This window comes from Brachyistius frenatus, unplaced genomic scaffold, assembly GCF_029030835.1.
Source record: "Brachyistius frenatus isolate BFR_SWC_R1_liver_20210118 unplaced genomic scaffold, ASM2903083v1 Contig_289, whole genome shotgun sequence".
In the NCBI taxonomy this organism is placed as follows: Eukaryota; Metazoa; Chordata; class Actinopteri; family Embiotocidae; genus Brachyistius; species Brachyistius frenatus.
In genome coordinates this window covers 149,279-167,896 of record NW_027210888.1, presented here as the reverse complement: position 1 = coordinate 167,896, position 18,618 = coordinate 149,279, and the positions used below count along the sequence as shown (strand labels likewise).

The 18,618-nt window shown below is 44.2% G+C and overlaps 1 protein-coding gene across 1 annotated transcript in view; it reads left to right on the top strand.

Annotated features, from left to right (window-relative positions):
- Nucleotides 1-18,618, top strand: part of LOC138635076 (intermembrane lipid transfer protein VPS13B-like) — a 317,362-nt gene that overhangs the window by 174,633 nt on the left and 124,111 nt on the right. The window contains 1 exon segment of the mRNA XM_069722388.1: nt 573-684. Coding sequence (XP_069578489.1) covers nt 573-684 — 112 coding nt within the window.

Genomic DNA, 18,618 nt, shown 5'->3' with positions numbered 1-18,618 from the left:
CCTCTGAACAATGGGACAGTGTTGTCTCTCTGGTTTTTCTTTTCTTTTCTTCAAGTCTGTGGTGCCTGTATGAAAGTCCCTGCCGTGGTCAACCAGACATGGCAGAGCCACCACATTAGGAGGCAAAGACATTTGCAAAGAAAATATTTGAGGTTCTGAAAAGACAACCGCAATTTATATTTACTCTTACAGAATATAAAATCATTTTGGGATTGTCATAGATGCATGGAGTTTTGTTTTGTCTGCTCGTTGGACTAAAATGACTAATAGTGGTAAGACCACTCTGCAAGGCTGTGTGTGTGTATTTTGTGTGTGTGCATAACTTCATGTACATGTACATGTGTAATAAACGGTGTTTATTTTATCCCATGTGTTGTCACATTTGTAAAATTGTGCAGGCTGTAGGATAACTGGATCTCAATGAATATTTACCAGAAACCCAGAGGTGCACTTGGCTTTGTTATAGTATAATATTTGCAGATTTTGTAAATGTTAAATATTAATTTGATTTTCATTAACAATTTAATGAAAAGTGTGATTTTGTATGTGCATATTTGTGTGTGTCCTCGTAGATCCCCATGGGAAGAGAGAAGACACGCTGGTGTTGAAGCTGGGCTCCCTCAGCATGGCTCCTCAGGCTGACAACCCTCTGACCCGCACGGTGCTGCGAAAAGACATCTACCAGTAAGTCGGTCCGTCCTCAGAGCTCCTCTGCTGCATTCATGTTAGTCATGTCTGAGTGTCTGTGGTAGATAGCAGTTCAGAAAGTACTGTTGACACAGCAGTAAGTGGACTTCTGTTCATGTAGTTGTATTTATAATGTTGGCGGTTTCTTAAATGCGTTAAGGTGTTCAAGACTGCACCACCCCCTCCCCCTCTCTTTTACACATTAACTTTCATACACATTCATCACATTCTGCTACAAAGCACACACACCAACGGTAGGATTTTACCTCTACAGGACATGCTTGGTGGCCTAAAATGTTCACATCCTACAAAACCTGTTGTTTTTAGGGCCTGTGTGTAGGTACCTGTTATTGGTGCCCATCTGTCTGTTCATGATGTTTGCCGGCTCATGGGGTGGTGGGTTGGGGGGCGCAGTGGGTTACAGCACCTCATAGTGGTTAAGCTTCCCCAGCAATGACATAGAGCAATGAGTGACACCTCGGGGGTCCGCCGGGCCCTCCAGCTGAAACACAAAACTGTTGACACAAGCCCCCCGTGCCATGTGGATCAAAGCTGCGAGGAGGGAAAATAGTTCAGTGCAAAACACATTTCCCTGCTATAGGCAGCTAAGAGAATCTGGATTGTGTCATAGCTGCCTCAAAACCACAGCCCCACAGCATGTGTGTGTGTGTGTGTGTGTGTGTGTGTGTGTGTGTGTGTGTGTGTGTGTGTGTGTGTGTGTGTGTGTGTGTGTGTGTGTGTGTGTGAGAGAAAGAGAGAGAGCACTTGTGTGAATGGGCAGATATGGAGCTGGCAAACACATGTAATGAGGGAGATAAAAGTGGTCCTAATGCTTTGTGCAGCTGCAAGTGAGATGTGAGCTGACGTGAAGTAAAGGAAAAGAAAAAAGGAAGGTGGACAACAAAAGGACAGGAGAGGACATTTTAGGCTTCTTGGCCACCTTCAGTTGGTTGAAGTGTCACATGTAGGGTGACAGCATGGAGCAGGGAGGAAGAGGGGAGTCCGGGTAGGAACGGGGGGGTCCGGGGAGGAATGGGGGGGGGGGGGTCCGTGGAGGAAGGGGGGTCCGTGGAGGAACAGGGGTCCGTGGAGGAAGGGAGAGTCCAGGGAGGAACGGGGGTCCAGGACTGGAGCTGTGACCTCCAGAGATCAGGGCTTACCCGAGTAAGTACCCGAGCTTTCTCTCTCACAATCTCTCATTTGCTCATTTGATGTTTTGGAATGAGGATGGTATTGATCAGTAACCATGGCGACTGTTTTTCAGGGACTTTTGGGGGTATTTTTTTTATCCTCTCTAGTTTCACACAGTGTACTATGCTGAAATGTTTGCTGTTTGTTTTGGTATAAGTTAGAACATCAAATGGGTGTAACGGCTCTGTTTCCATGGAAATTGTACGTAGATTTATTCTGTTGACATGTTGGCCATGTTGTTATCATGTCAGATGATAAATGATGATTCTGTGGGCATGGAAAATAGACTTTCACCCCAAAAACCAGTCAGACCAGCCATGCAATTTCTCCCCATACTGGCCAGTAATGCTGTGCCTCTGGTAGTTAGAGGATCGGTGGCTCCGTGGCTGTGGTGCCCACATCTGCTCAGACAGAGACTGCATCGCACAACGCTCCACCCTCGCCTGAGCAGACACACGCCACCACGTAGCCCTCCACACGCACACAGGCTGTCGCCGTACAATATACACAAGCAGGCACACATGAACTCACAAACGCAGTAACTCATCTGCACTCTTGCATCTGCACCCAAATCTGTAATGCACACAAAAGTACACATATGCATTCTGTGTCACAAACACTAGCAGCAGGCATGGCCATGTGTACAAACACACCCACACTCAGTCATCCCCTTAACCTCTGCACACAGAAGCCAAGAGTCACCACTTCCCTCTCTGCAGTGAAACCCAGGAATTATGTGGAACCACTCTGTGTTCCTTCTTCCATTCCTAACCGGGCATTAACTTCACCACCTTCCCTGTTGGCTTCTGCCCTCCAATCTAGGACCGTCACACTTCTGAGTCACATGATTGATAACCCTGAGATCAGGCACTTGTTCACGTTACCAAGCACCACGTTGTTCTGTATCTGTGCTGTAGTCTGCTGCGTGTGCTCCCCCACGTTTCATACAGGACGTCAGAAGAGGCATGTGTTTACAATCTAGAACCAACTGTGGCAGTAAGAAATATGTCTCTTGAGTCCCAGTAGCCATTTGCTGCAATTCTGTTTAAAGTCCACCACTAATTACACGGGTTGTCATAAATGAATGAGGGATCTGAGCAGCGATGCTGTTATTGTCTACTGTACATGAAGTGATTGCCTCACAGCGTCTCCAACCGAGATGTAATGTCATGCCACCCTCGGAGACGAGACGTGAGAAGAGAGGAGCGAAGGCTAAAATAGCGAGCGAGTGTAAACATCTTGATGGAGCGTATCTTCACACTGTTTTACTTCCACTGTTCCTGAGCACTTCAAAGCTCCTCAGCTTCCCTTACAGCCTCACCGTGTTCACCGTTCACTGTCTATTTATCATTTAGAGTCCGTAGATTTCTTCAAAGAAGCTAAAACAAACCTGTTGAGCTCCGACGCTGTAGAGCAGAGCTGATATCCACAGTTGAGTTTGTCCTGAAGGAGAAGGCCCCCAGCAGTTTCTGTACGGAGCAGGAGTTATGACAGAGCTGCAGGCTTCCCCTCTTTCTCCCTCTTTATCTTCAGCTACAAGGCCGCTGTCAATTTACACAGCTGAAATCATTTTCCTGTCTTGAAAAAGCCGGCTTTTTCCAAGTGTATGAGCGGCGGCCCGGGAATGTCCAGCATGCATTCAGCCCTGACTTTCTTGTGGTTTGGGCCTCTGTAAAATCTCACATCTTTTACTCCCCGATCCCATTTTCTCTCTTTCTCCTTTTTTCCACTGAGATTTTTTTCATCACTCATTGGAACACTTAATTGAAAGCTTCTTGTATGCTGAGGTAAATGGGAACCACTGTGGAGATCGGGTGTCCCTTTCTGAGGTCATAGAGACGTTAAAATGTCTTACTCTTAAAATGTCTTCATCCAGTGTTTGAATATTGACCTTTTAAAAACTTCAGCAATAACATGACATTTATTGACCACAAGTCACCAGGAAATAGTTTAAAAAAAATACCTACTGATTTCCTGTGATATTATTTTTTTTGAAAAATATTTCAAAGACTGACCAGAAATTATAGTTTCATTTGTTTATATAATTAAAAACAAAATGAATATATTCATACACATGTATAAATATTCATAGTATTAATGTTTGTAACATATTCTTATAATGACAAGTAAAGACTTGATGGGAGTATGTAACTGTATGTCAGACCTTTTTCATAGAGGTGCATAAAGCTGCCAGAATGAAAAAGAAAAGAGGAATCAGATTATCATTGTTATTATTATTATTATTATTATTATTATTATTATTATTATTATTATAATCAGACAGCGCACTTCAGACATCACTGACCCAAAGAGACTCTCAGACACACTGATGCCGTTAGTCTTAGAAATGATTTCTACTCTTGATTTGTGACTCACAATTTTAAAATAAGGAAGGAGTTTGAATATTTGGAGCAGAAGTGATTGATTAGTGACGGGAGGAATGAGGATGAGTTAATCTAACAGGTGATAATTGTTGTACGGTATATAAATAATATGTAAAAAAAATTGTTTAACTTAACTCATTTGAATAATTAAGATGTATTTGCCCTCCCTGTGTGCCGGCTCGTGTGTGTGTGTGTGTGTGTGTGTGTGTGTGTGTGTGTGTGTGTGTGTGTGTGTGTGTGTGTGTGTGTGTGTGTGTGTGTGTGTGTGTGTGTGTGTGTGTGTGTGTGTGTGTGTGTGCATTTCCCGACATCCCCACAGCTCAATGACACAGCTCTAGATTCCATCACACACTCGGTTACCTCATGGTCTCTCCGATGGAGACTCAGACAGAGGGCATCCCACTGACTCCAAATATGCTTTTTGTTTTTTTGTTTTGCTCAGTGCACATGCCGGTGTTTCTACAGTAACGGTAGCGAAGGCTGCTGTGTCATGGGTGATACAGAGCCGAGTCAACATGATGTGGCTGTATCTGTTTCACTCCCTCCTCCTGCGTCTTTTTTTCTTTTACACTTTCCAAAGTATTAATTTTTTAATGGGGAATATCGTTTTCTTTTCTCCTTTTTTCTGGATGTTTTTCTGGATTTTATAACCCACTCTGACTGTGTCGCATTTACTTTTCCTGTAAACTATTTTCCTACATTTTCTGTATCTATTAATGGACTTTTTATTACCAGTGGTGTTTCTACCCTTTTTCCTCACTTTTTCTTTTCCTCCAGATCTCCACTTTTCTTTTTTTCCTTTCCTCCATCATTTTCTTTTTACTTCTTAATCTAAAAGTCTCCTCCTACCATTCACCCTTCTCTCTATCTGTCTATGTATCGTTTTCACGCTTTCATCACTTTCTTACCACTCTTTCTCGCTGCATCTCTCTTCCTCTGTGTTTCTGTGTATTTGTTATTTCCTTCCCGTCTCGCTCTTCCTCTCTGCTGCTCCAGTGTTGGTTAGACTGGTCCCAGTCCCAGCTCACTGTGGTCAATAAAGCCAGCTCCTTATTGCTGTTGAATGGCTGCCTGGTTAAACCCACATATATGTCCTAATAAGTGGTTGTGATGGGGATCTCCCTTCCACAGATAAACACAGCCGGCTGAAGCCAGGACCCTGCCTGTTACTAATAAAGTTCCCTGGCAGTACGTTATAGGCACCCTTCTCCCTCAGTAGCATCCTTTCCACAGCTGGGGGTGTGAGGATGTTACAAAACCTTTAACTGTCACAGGACATTAGATCTGTCCGTTAATAAGGACTTTTCATAAAGTCTTTATTCATTCATGTAGACATTTGTAGTTTTCTTAGTTTGAGGCAGCAGGAGTGAAAGAATAAAGCTGCTTCAAGGTCCTTCAGCACATCATCTCTTCTCTGAGGTGCAAACCTGTCAGCAGTCACCTCAGTAAATCCACCGGTGGTCATTGGGGTTCACATACTGCTGCGGTGAAAGTGTGAGGATTAGTTTTATGTATTCTAATCTCACCGTCATATTGGGGCCAAACACTGACAGATCCTCTCAGGTGTCTGTATGACAGCTGCAGCTCTCTGACTTTCTTTTCTGTTCATAAGAAATGCCATTGTTTCAGTGTGCTCTCAGCTGGTCTCCTTCTTTCTTGTCTCCCTCCTCATCTTTCTTTTCCTCATAAAACCCAACGTTCCCAGTAAATGATTCATTAGATGCTTCAGTGCACACTTGCCTCATCACTCACTTTAGTCGGCTGCCAAGTGCCCCATTTCCCCGTTTGTTTACACCAGAGAAAAGTGCTCCGGCTTTGCTTCGCTGCCGCAGCAGAGAGGAGCTGCTCGGGCCACACACAGTGACACCCAGGACTCTTATATACACTGAGCTGCTTTAACAACGCCTCCGGCTGCTGACTACGTTTACTGATAAACTTCTTTCAGAGGCAACGATGGCAATAATTGTAATATCCTCCAGAATAAAAGAGCTCTTCAGTGTGATTTTTTTTATTTTTTTTATTTTTACGACAGATCAGGTTACCTGAAGGGCAGCATTCATAAGTGACGATTCTTAATGCACCAAAATTATGTCCTTTAATATGACTGTTGAAGGAAGTTATGTTGTAAAACTTTTATTATGAAACTCATAATGAAACTGGTGTAGTTGATCACTGCAGAGTACCATAATAGAACAGTGAAAATGGTGACTGTGGGGATTGCTTAGCCAGACGTGACTCATTTCAAGTTCTCTTTATCTATTTCTGTCTTTACTTTCAAGATTTAAAAATATAATCAGATGATCTTTTTCCGAGTCTACACACTTGCAATTCAATTTTTATTTTTATTGTTTTTTGGGTGAAACTATGCCAGTGTGTCATTAACACAGAACTGTGGGCAAAGCCAAACCAACTGAATAAATCTCTTTAATTGCTTTGCTCCTTTTTTTGGATAACTAGCTGTTGTGATCTTTTAGTTTGTTCATGTGTCTATATTGATGTCATTACTGCTCCTTTTATGACTGACTTAAATATTAGTTTTTATAGCAATCCCTTTTGATACTGTATGACTATCTCAAAGTGAGTACTGTTACAGTGTGTTAAAAGTAAATGTTCAATCATCATAATGTACTTCAGTAGTCAATCTAAGCTGTTCGGGCCAGAAACAGGAAAATGGCTCAGAGCCATGAGAGTGTGTTGAAGCTGAGCCAGCCAACAGAAGAGCCCCGCAGCAGACCCACCCAGCAGTCACACGGAGGTAAAGGGGCTAATAGTGCAAAACATTTCTGGAGCTTCAATCCTGTTGTGTCCTGTGTGGACCTGGGAGGCCGAGGAGGGAGACGACCAAGTGGAATGATTAGAGCGAGACTTTTCCTGCTCAACTGTAAATCATTGAGCGCCATTTGTTTCTCTGCCTTTCTTTGAGAGCTCTTCTACTTCAGATGTACATCCACGTTCTCCCTCTCTTCTCAAGAGAAAGAAGATCAAATAAGCAGCGATCTGAGGCTCAGCCAGAATAAACATTGTTTTTTGTCATTCCAGCAAATGAAACACCTGGTGCTGGTAAACGCAGAGGACATATTTCACATCGCCTTGACACTCAGGATTAATGCAACATCAAATTGTTTTAAAAATGGGGACAGACACTACCCAGAGTAAATCATATGCTCCCTTTTATTAAAGTTTGCACCAGAATTTATGTTTTGAATCGGACAGGACAGCCTGCACAGAGCTGACAGATGAGACTGGGAGTGGGTTCAGAAGGGCTCATGTTGAAACGGTACTCAGACAACATGTTGTAATGTGAACAGGAAGTTTAGGTTCAGCCACTGAATACTGCCGTGGCTTAGAGGCGGATTATTTCCCCCTTCACGTCTTTTTTCTCGAGATAAAGCGATATTTGTCGTTATTTTCTGTGGGAACTGGGGTGATTGAAAGATTTCTCCGTCTACCAGATAATATAGCAAACATATCATATAACATGAGAGCTGGTTTCCTGGAAAGGGAGAAAATTCTGTTTGCCACTAAAACCGTAAGAGAGAGGGGAAGACTGGGTTTGTGTTTGCAGAGCTAATGTTACGAGAGCAGAAGAGAGGAAACCAAATGAATGTTAGTGGATTTGATCTTTGATCTGTGAACCAGTACCTGACCGCGCTGTTCAATCCAGCCTGCCAAACTACAAGGCTATCTGTCTTCTTCAGGGTATACTTCACGCCGCCCCGCAGGCTGGTGAACAGATCGTTAGAAATCAAATCAATGATTTATCCTACCTACGCATTACGCTGTGTCATCTCTCTGTCTGTCCCTCTAATTCCACTGAGCCATCATCGGTGAGCTTTTGACCACAGCTCTACACTTTGAGTTCAGCTGGCAGTGTCTTGTGTTGTGTATGAGCAGGGAGCTGTATACAGCATCTTGTGTGCTGTGTTGTGGTGTCTGCTGACTTCTGTGTACAGCCTGTGGTTCATTCCATAAATATCTGTGGCCTTTGTGATGTTATTCTCAGTTGCGGCGCTCTGAGAAGATTGCACCACAACACTTGTATTCCTCGGCCTGCAGTTAGAGGTTTAGGGGGATTAGGAGGGAGAAAACCCCCGCCTGGGCCCTGCTATACATTTTTATGGCCGTTTTATGTATATGAGGACAGAAGAGAGAGGAGGGGGTATCAGGACTCACCACGGGGAAATCAAACAAGTAAACCGCAACTTCTTTTCCCTCTCTCTCTTTGGCACATAGTGGAGGGGCTGTTGGGATAGCAATGCTGGTCCATTTGTCTTTGGAAGCAAAGGTCCGACACACTGGTCCAACTTTTAGATGGATATCCAGGACATTATGTATGAACATCTATCATCCATAAGGAGAGGAGGATTTTACACCAGTCTCATTGCCTGTTTGGCTCAAATTGTTTACTTTGTACCCGAATGATCACAGAACAGGTTGGACAGCTTGCCCTGAAGTTTGCTGGTTGGACCCTTTTAATTCATTTAATAGTTGAATGTTTCTTATATTATTTAAATGTGGGACTCCACAAGGGCTGCTTGTGGTGCTCTTGTAAGTGTGGCCATGTATCACAGTTACCGTCTCTCTAGCACCACCTGCAGGTTAGAGAATAACCACCGTGCACGTTGTCCTTCCTACTGGAAGACAAACCCTTTTAATTAAAGTAAGAGCAGGTTGTTGGTAAGATGCTGGCAGAACAGATGAACTCATTAAACTTAATGCAAAGCTGGAACAGATTCCCAACAACGGCCTTTCCTTTTCCTTGTTTTCCCCTTCATCATCTGTGTGTTGCTGTTGGTCCTGTACGCCTTGTTCGGTGGCACTCGAGGTGACAGACCTTCATTCAGAACTTCCCGGAAACGGCTCTTGTGTTTTGGCATGCTGCTGTCAGTCAGGTCGGGATGCATGCTGACAGAGGCAGTAGGGATCACCCCTCAGCTGTCCCTCACTCATAAAAGGGCCTGATCCGGGGGTCGACCGCAGGGCCGCAGGGCTCCAGCCTCCAGGACGGTGCCTGTGTGTGAATGGTTCATCCTGAAGCAGGATATCAGGGTTCTAAGAATACATCCAACCTCGGAAGCTCTGTGCTCCACTGCAGCCTGCGATACACTCACTCTACCGGTGTTACCCTGTCAAAGTGCGCTGTGTGTGTGTGTGTGTGTGTGTGTGTGTGTGTGTGTGTGTGTGTGTGTGTGTGTGTGTGTGTGTGTGTGCGTGTGCGTGCGTGCGTGCGTGCGTGCGTGCGTGCGTGCGTGCGTGCGTGCGTGCGTGAGTGTGTGTGTGTGTGTGTGTGTGTGTGTGTGTGTGTGTGTGTGTGTGTGTGTGTGTGTGTGTGTGTGTGTGTGTGTGTGTGTGTGTGTGTGTGTGTGTGTGTGTGTGTGTGTGTGTGTGTGTGTGTGTGTGTGTGTGTGTGAGTGTGAGTGTGTGTGTGTGTGAGTGTGTGTGAGTGTGTGTGTGCATGTTAGTGAGTGAGTTTGAAATTGTAAGTGCATATGTTTGGTGTGTGTGTCCATGTGTGTAGTCAGACCCCAGCCTTGTGCATGATTGTGTTTTAGTTCCTTTTGTCTCTGCTCATGACATGTTGATGTTCTGGCATCCTGCGTGGTCGGTTTGAAGCTGTCATTGCACCAGAAGGGAGCCTCTGATTGGCCGGGCACGCAGCAGTAGCTCAGGCCAGGTGGACTGTTGGGGGAGTTTGGGAATACAGTATTGATAGTTAGTGTGTCTCATGGAAATAGCTGAACATGAGCCATATGTCAAGATGCACATCGAGGTCTTGGATGATGAATGTGGAGGGAGAGCTGTTGAAGCATCGAGGCATCGAATCACAATGTAGAGCTGTTACAGTCAGCAGCAGTCTAGTTCCAGGGCAAAATATACAGAATAGTTTGAGCAATGTGTGGTGCTGTTTCAGTGAATTGTAATAGTTTTTGAGTGGAAAGAAAAACCTAAATACTGAGTGTCTGTCTAAAATCAACCAGTTGTAAACATTACACACATTATTTAACTTATTGGAGGCATTTATCCATGTATATCTGTGTGTGTGTGTGTGTGTGTGTGTGTGTGTGTGTGTGTGTGTGTGTGTGTGTGTGTGTGTGTGTGTGTGTGTGTGTGTGTGTGTGTGTGTGTGTGTGTGTGTGTGCGTGTGTGTGTGTGTGTGTGGTCAGTAATCTCCTGCCAAAGAGCAGAGTTATCAGCAGGCTTCACAGTAGAACATCAGACCATAGCGGAGGCAATTGAGAGTACGAAAGAGAAAAAAAGAAGTCAACCTCAAGAAAGAAGGAATGTGCAGATGCTTTCAAATGTCCATGTGTGAAGCCACAAGCTCTTCTGTGGCTCTGGGAAGCCAATGAGAAACCAGTGGCATAATTGCCTAATGCTTGTGTAACAAGAGGCACATTACAACCCCAGGAGGCCCAACCAGACTTGAAAGAAGCAGAGGCTGGCACTAAAGTGGGCTCTGAGCTGTCATCCTCCTCCTGCTTTTTACCAGTTTGCTCTTTCTTTTACTCCATACTGCTCAATAAAGAATACTGGAGTTCATTTAATGTACATTTTTAAGTACATTTTTGATTTGTCCATCTACCTTTCTTTAACCCCCCCCCCACTTTTAGACTGGCTTGCCAAACACACAAATATTTTTGTCAAATAAACCAATGCAATATGTTTTTGTGGTCCTGAGGTAGTTCCATTGTACCAATCCTGACAGATCCTGCAGTGTGATTTAACACATGTATGTATTTAAGCTGCTGCATGTAGTTTGAGTGCTGATCCCTCTCATGTTTAGTGTTTTTGTGAATGTCATTAAGTTATTATGAATGTTTACCTGCAGGTATCATACTCTGGTCTGTAGACTTTCAATCAGACACATGCGGCCACAGACAAAGTGACACTCCGAGCTGTGTGTATTGAGTTGAACTCGCCACAGCTTTCCTTCATAGGATCAAGATTAGCCAGCTGTACAACAGGGTGCTGTGTGTGTGTGTGTGTGTGTGTGTGTGTGTGTGTGTGTGTGTGTGTGTGTGTGTGTGTGTGTGTGTGTGTGTGTGTGTGTGTGTGTGTGTGTGTGTGTGTGTGTGTGTGTGTGTGTGTGTGTGTGTGTGTGTGTGAACGTCAGTCATGTTACTTCAGCTGCAGGTTTGAGGGAAATGTGAAGCCACCGTGTAGACAACTCTACTGTGGTGGTCCCCTTTCTTCTCTCCATAACTTATCCCACACACACAAACACACGCACAACAGCTCTCCAATCAGCACCCCGCCCTGTCAATTTATCATCGCACAGCTCTGGTTACGCACATGTAACTGGGGCAAAAATTATTAACTCGACCAAATATGCTTCGCTCCATATACTTATGCTGAAATGAAATGTCCAACTTTTGGCAGGACGGCCCTCCATTCCTCCCTCATGATGAGGAGCCGGTGTTTAAAGCATCACTGTCCCCCCTTCATATTTTTCCATCTCCTCTTCTAACAACTGAGAAGGCATTTGAAGAGCTTTGAAAGGAGTTTTTTTTTTTAAGGTCTCACATTATGTGCAGCCGGGTAATGGACTGATATTGTTTGCATTTAAAAGCCACATAAGAGTTTTTTCTGGGAGCAGAAGGCTGAGGGGGAGATCCAGCTGACAGACACATGTTGGACAGACAGCACACGGAGACAAGTCATCCCAGTCTGTACGGAGAGGGATCGACATGCACAAACACTCAGGCACACTGAGCACAGCATGTGTTTTCTGCCACACATAAACATCACTGCTCAGTTTATGGTGAGCTGATATTTTCAAAGTGTGTGTTTGGAGAAAAGAACACATATTTTCAAGCTCTTGGAGCATGTTATTGCCGACCAAATACTTTGGTCCACTCTGTGCTTTTTGTCATTAAATTCATGTTTTTCTGCCCACAATTAATTCTTCTCCCTCCCTACCCAACCCTCACAGGCTCAGTCCAATAGTACAATGGTCCAAGTGGACTGGATTGATTGACGTGCTGAACCAACTTTACTTTATTTCCATCCCATATGAAGAATGCAAAAAGAGGTGCTGTAGAAACCACAGTTCCAGTTCCCCCCCCCCAAGTCTGTTTGATGGCAGCGTTTAGTCTGTGTATTTGAAACACTAGAACATCTAATTCTCTTCCTCCCCTCCACTAAACTGCCCGGTTATTTCTCTGAATGTTCTGGAGCTTTTCCGACCTTCCTCTCTGTCCCGTTCTCTCTACAGAATATCCTCTGTTTCCCTCCTTCTCCTGTTTCTCCCCATGTGCTCCCTCCACTAATCTCCCTCTTCTCTGCAGGATGTTGTTGAACATTTTCTACATCTGCCCTCTTCTGTTCCTCACTTCCCACTTTATTTGGGCTCCTTGTTGCTCCCTCTTGTCATTCTCACTCTCTGGTCAGCTCACAGGATGCTGTAGAGCATTTCCTGCCACCAGGGCTGCAGGAAAGAGGCAGTGCACAGCCCCGTTTGATGTGCCGAGTCCTCTAATTCTTTACACCTGGACTGTTTTCTGTACAGATTTTCTGCTCAACAGAAGCACTACTTGTTCCCCTCCTTCCTTCCTTCCTAAACCATCACTCGGGTCCTCGGTCTCTCCCTTCAGCCTCCTACTACACAACGTGCTTTCAGGACTTGTACAGGGGATATACTGTGTTCCTCACTGGAGGCTGTGGTGTTAGCATCATGTCTTTCTCCTCTCTCAGTTCGTCCTAATAAAACTGAGTCCAGTCTCCAGTTCAACACAGACACTGCTGAAGATCTACGTTGCATGTTTTTGATTTTCACCCCTCTTCCCCTTCCCGCTACTTCTCTTTTTATTTTGTCCCTTTCTTCTATCCGTTTCTTTCTCTTTGTTTTGTTTCCCATTAAATGTTCTTAGTGCCTGCAGCTGTTTGGATGTCGGCGTGGTGGTCAGAAGTTTTGGCATCGTGTTGTTTGAATGCCATATTTTCACAGCACTGTCTGTTTAGAGTTGTGGTTTGTCAGGAGCTTGGCCTGCAGGGGCCACTTCCTTCTCACTGTTCCCAAGTCACTGTACCAAAACACTGACTGGCAGGAGAAGAAACGGGAGGGAAAAGGAATCAGATATTAAGAGAGGGAGGCGAGAGTGAAGGACTAAAAGATTAGAAGAAAAGGTTTCATGTAAAGTTAACCTGAAGGAATAAAAACGAGAGAATAGAAAACAAGCAACAGAGGTGTGAGGTGTAGCATCAGAAACTATTTATGCAGGTTGTCATCCACAGATGTGTGTGTGTGTGTGTGTGTGTGTGTGTGTGTGTGTGTGTGTGTGTGTGTGTGTGTGTGTGTGTGTGTGTGTGTGTGTGTGTGTGTGTGTGTGTGTGTGTGTGTGTGTGTGTGTGTGTGTGTGTGTGTGTGTCATGCACTGTTTCATGTTTACTGGAGTCAAATCTTACTACTTCATCTCTGTCCTCTCCATGATTTTTTTTTTTATCTCCCTCAGCTTCTCTCTGTTTTGTGGTTGTCACATTGTGCATGGATCTTTGTCCTTATTGGAACAAGGTGCATCGCCAGCCAACTCTCAGGCTGATTCTCAGAGAACACTGTCACTGCACATGTCAGATATGAGGCGAATTGAACGCAGCCTTTATTCCACTTCTAACTTCCTGCAGGTCTCTGAGAACCTGTTGGATGGTTCCAGTTACACCATATCTCTTTTCACGTGTCATCTTAGTGTTTCCTACCTTCAAAAGCCAAAATACCTGCAATGAAAAAAGATCCTCAGAGCTTAGAGCTGGATTTTATATCACTTCATCCAACCTTTCTTTTGCTCCAGTTTTTACTAAAAACCAAAAAAAATCCTGACTCGGAGCTAAATTGCATTAATCTTAGTGTGAACCTTCCTCCTTTACATCAAGTGTGTTACATGTCCATTATTATTCCTTTTGATTGTACATGTTGCTATAAATCTCAGCCCCATTTCTGTACCTTTTCTCCATTCTCTCCTCCCTCCCCAAGTCAACAGCATCCCCGGTAGAGTTAGATAAGCACAGGAGTTCATTGCCGCATGCGAGTTCGTCAGTTGGGGGGGGGGGGGGGGGGATCTCCTGTATAGAAATGTCACTTTGTATAAATACACTCGGAGGTCTGGATGAATTCGAGATCCGCTACACAATTATAAACATTGGCTCCGGGGTCGTTCACAGTGGAGGAAGAATTAGCTGATGTAGGAAGCATGTGTGCCCCAGATTATTGTAATTATTTTATGCTGTTTTTGCTTGCTGACATAAAAGTATTTGGACAACTATCTCATGAGAAAGCGCTCGTAGTCCCGTACTCACGGGCAGCACCAGGGCTTTTAAGCTGCTCTCGTATTCTCAAAGTCCGACCTGTCTCTCCTTAAAGCTTGTGATTTAGACATAAGTTTTTAATTCCATTATGTGGGAGCTTCCAGCAGCAAGTTGTTGTATTTAGTTTCATTCCGGCTTTTTGTTTGCTGGAAAGAAGTTCGAATTAGAACAAAATGTTGTTTAAGGTCGAGGCAAACGTCAGTGACAAGGACCTACTGTTTTAGCTATCGGATTACATGTTTGTTCAGCCTGTCTGCCTAACCTGTAGCATACGTTAGCCTAATCAAATATGGCCATCATTCCCCTGACTTTGTTTAGGAAAGTTTTTATTCTTTATCCGAAGAGAGATGGGGCCTTGATATGTAATCTTGTTGTTTTAAACATTTGTCAGAATTCAATAATTGCTGTAAACAATGTGTAATCAACTTCAAAGTGCTCTGCCAAAGTCCCTCATTTTCACAGATAAAAATGAGCATCTCCAAAAATACACACAACACGCCTGTGTGTTCACTAATGGGAACCAGATTGGCAATACTGAACCGCTTAATCAATATCAAGTGGAAAAAACAGTAGTGGATCATGCTGTTGGATCCATAAAATGAGCCTAATTTTACAGCTCCATAAAACACCCTCCTTGCCGGAGCACGAATTGAACAATTTATGTGCAGGAGTAAATCACCAGGAATGGTCTGAGGGATCTCACGTTCGATCGGAGACTCGAGCCCTCGATCACGTTGGGTTTAATGCAGAACGTTCGTACAGTTCTGTCCGAGATGTTCTGATGGTGTGCAGTGATCTCTACTCAACACTTTTAAGATTTAAAAATGATAAGAGAAAAACACTCCATGTATTTTGTGACAATCTGAACATGTTTGGTACAACATATGAATTGCAGCGGTTCCATTATTGCTCACGCTGCATCAGTTATAGTCAGACCAGTGAACACTGTGAGTGTCTTACCAGAGACCTGGGACAGACTTTGGATCTGGAATCATCCTCCAGTGAAAGGATTATTTTCCTTTAATTAGTGTAAATGTAGCATTGAGGTACGGGCCTGTTCTACTTTAGCTTGATGAAAATGACTGCGTATGAGGGCAAGCCAGATCCTGGGCTGCCCCTGCCATGTTCCCTACTGCAGCCAGTTATGAATAATCTCTTCCACGCATGTGTTTGGTGATTAATAAAGATAAGGCTTCTCAAATTAAAATGGCGATGGGATTACATCATTGCGAAATTGCTTGGTGGGGACACAAATCTGGTTTCAATCTGAGGTCTGAGAAAGTCAGCGAGGCATTCCCTTCACACCTCTGCATCAGGGACCCGCTGCTGGAGCTCTGACTGACATGTTTTATAAAAGCAGCTCTATGTCCACTTTCAGAGCAGGGAGGAAGCATATCAGATCTGAAGCCGCCAGTGGAGGAAGTGATTTCACAAACACTGGTCCTCGCAGTTTAATGGGAGAAATGGTAGCTTCGACCCACGGGGATGTGCACACACAGAGGACTCGTAGTATTTCTCAGCAGCAGCTTCAAATATTATAACAAATGTTATAGAAGAAGATCTAGGACGGACTGATGCTCACACACAGACATGCTGGAGATTTTTAGCAGTAGCCACAACATCGGTTGATCTAAAATGAGGAGCCATGGGGCCTTTCTCAGTAGATCCAGTGCAGAATCACCGACTGCATGAAGAAATCCAATGAGAAGTCAGTGCCCGTAGAAAGCTGGTGAAAAACGCTCTCTGTTATCCAGGAATGTTCCATGCTGCGAGCTACACTCAAGCAGGAGAATAACCCAGTTAAAGCTAAACAGACCAGGCAAACTCTGTCTGTGTGTGTGCGTGTGCACGTGTGTGTGCATGTGTAAGGCAAGGCAGAACAGAAGCAGTGAGGATGAGGACGACATCTGTGCATTTCAATAAATGGGCCTTGCAGTGCCTGGACAAACTGCAGAGTCCTTCAGTCTGAAAAGTAAGTTTGGAGTTGCATCAACACTGTGACTGATGACCAGCCAAGGATATGGGATATATATTACTTTAAAAATGCTTTTTGATATAACGTGTTAATAAATGAGTCCGTATTCACCATGTGACTGAAGCAAAATGTATGTTTTTACTGCACAATGAATCACGGAATATAACGAACGATTAGCAGTTTAATTTGTCTCGTCGCTGGCGTGTGAATTCCATGAAACACGCATCCACTGAAGCCAAATGAAATATCTGCTCAGTCTTCACACATGGCTTTTTTTTTAGCAACATGGAGGTCTGATGTAAGAAGCAGATTCTCAATGAGTGCGTGATGAGTCTATAAATTACACTGGCCAGACTGACATCTTTAACAGGCCGTCATGGGGAGCACATGTCTTCACGCCGAACACCGACCGTGTTTACAGCGATAGAACTCCGCTGACATGTAAACTGCACGGGAGATAAATGACTCCTGTAATTAAGATATGTTGAAATCAAAGCGCAAACACGGACTTTAGTATACACCATGTCATTGTAAACAGTGGGCCGTCTTCTGTAATGCGTCCTCTTAACTCCCTATTATCATGCACCGCTGTCATGAGGGTGGTGGAGCTCCAGCTAAGCCCTGCTTGTATTGTATATAGAAGTAATAGTTTCCTCCGAAGAACTTGTGTAAATATGATATAATCGGTGGAGTGTCTTTAAAGTGCAATCAGCCTAATGAGTAACAGGCTTCTGTTGGGAGCAGCAGTGGAGATGAGTCATGCTGTTGGGTTAAAGAGAACAGATAATTGAGTTTTTGTCTCAGGAAGTTGTCACTACATCAAAGACACACTTCGGGAAAACGGCAATTTGTGTTTTGTGCATATTGTGCCTTTGACAAAGAAGTACAGATCGTTGTACTCGGCTTAAAACACCCACAAGTAATTATCTTGTTTTTGCCAAGTGTGACAAATTTGGAGCCGTTTTGTTTTCCTGGATATTTTGTTGTTTTTGTGACTGTATTTGACTCCTGTTGAAAAAAGCTCCAGTCATCAAAAATCATTTTAGCAGCAGTGGCATAATAGTTTCTCCGTGACAGGGTCTTAAATTCTGCTGACTCGCCTTGTTCCACAACATCATTTTCCCCCCTCAGTCTTTCGCTGCTCGGCGCTCTAATTCAGAGCCTTAATTACTGTAATTGGTCGATGCAAATTAACAGCAATTGGACTTGACTGGGGTCATAAATCCACAGCTCAGAAGTTGCCGAATTTCTGGCAACTCGGAGCAGACCACCGTAGGCAGGGGTGCTTAACTTACTAAGTAATTGCAAGTTTCATGAATCATAATGCGTATGAATTCCCCCTCGGCACACACACGGGCCCAGTGGGACTCGGCTTTAAGCCGCTGGGAGTCGTGGCGAGCTGATTGAGAAGCCACTGTGCAGCGTTGGCTTCTCCACAGCAGAAATAGCATGAAGGCGCTGCTGGGTGCTAATGCTGTTCGGCTAATAACATTTGGAGCCACAAAGAACGTCAAAACCTCAACTGAACACGCTCGTTCTCAGAATGGATGGATGAGTGACACTATTTATTCTGGTCTCACAGAAACTCTTTGCCTCTTGGATGTTTCTTTAACTTTTGAGAAAGCGGTTTAGACCAAATTAAATGACACAGCGAGACATGCACCGTTTGTATTTTACGTAGCATGTGTTCCTTCAAGTCAGATATACAGTAGTTGGTTTGTGCTCAAAACAAAGTCAACATAGAACATCTGAGTACAAACCTAATGTAGCTTGACTTGGCTGAATGAAGCCTGAGATCTCAATGAAATTTCTCGTCAGTATGTTTGTTCTATCAGGAGAGCCGGAGCCGAGGGCCCCATCTCTCTCAACACACACACCCGCAGTCTCGTGCACACACACTCCCACATACACTGCTGCCTCCGTTGGACATGTGAGGAGACATATATCGCATGTGATTGTTGGGGAGATGGAGTGAAAAACAGGTCTGGGGTTGCGGGTTCAGGTTGCTGGTTTCAGAGTGACGAGATCCAGAGGCCGGCAGCGCTTGGTATTACCCTGGTGTTTCCTGCCCTGCTGGCCAGG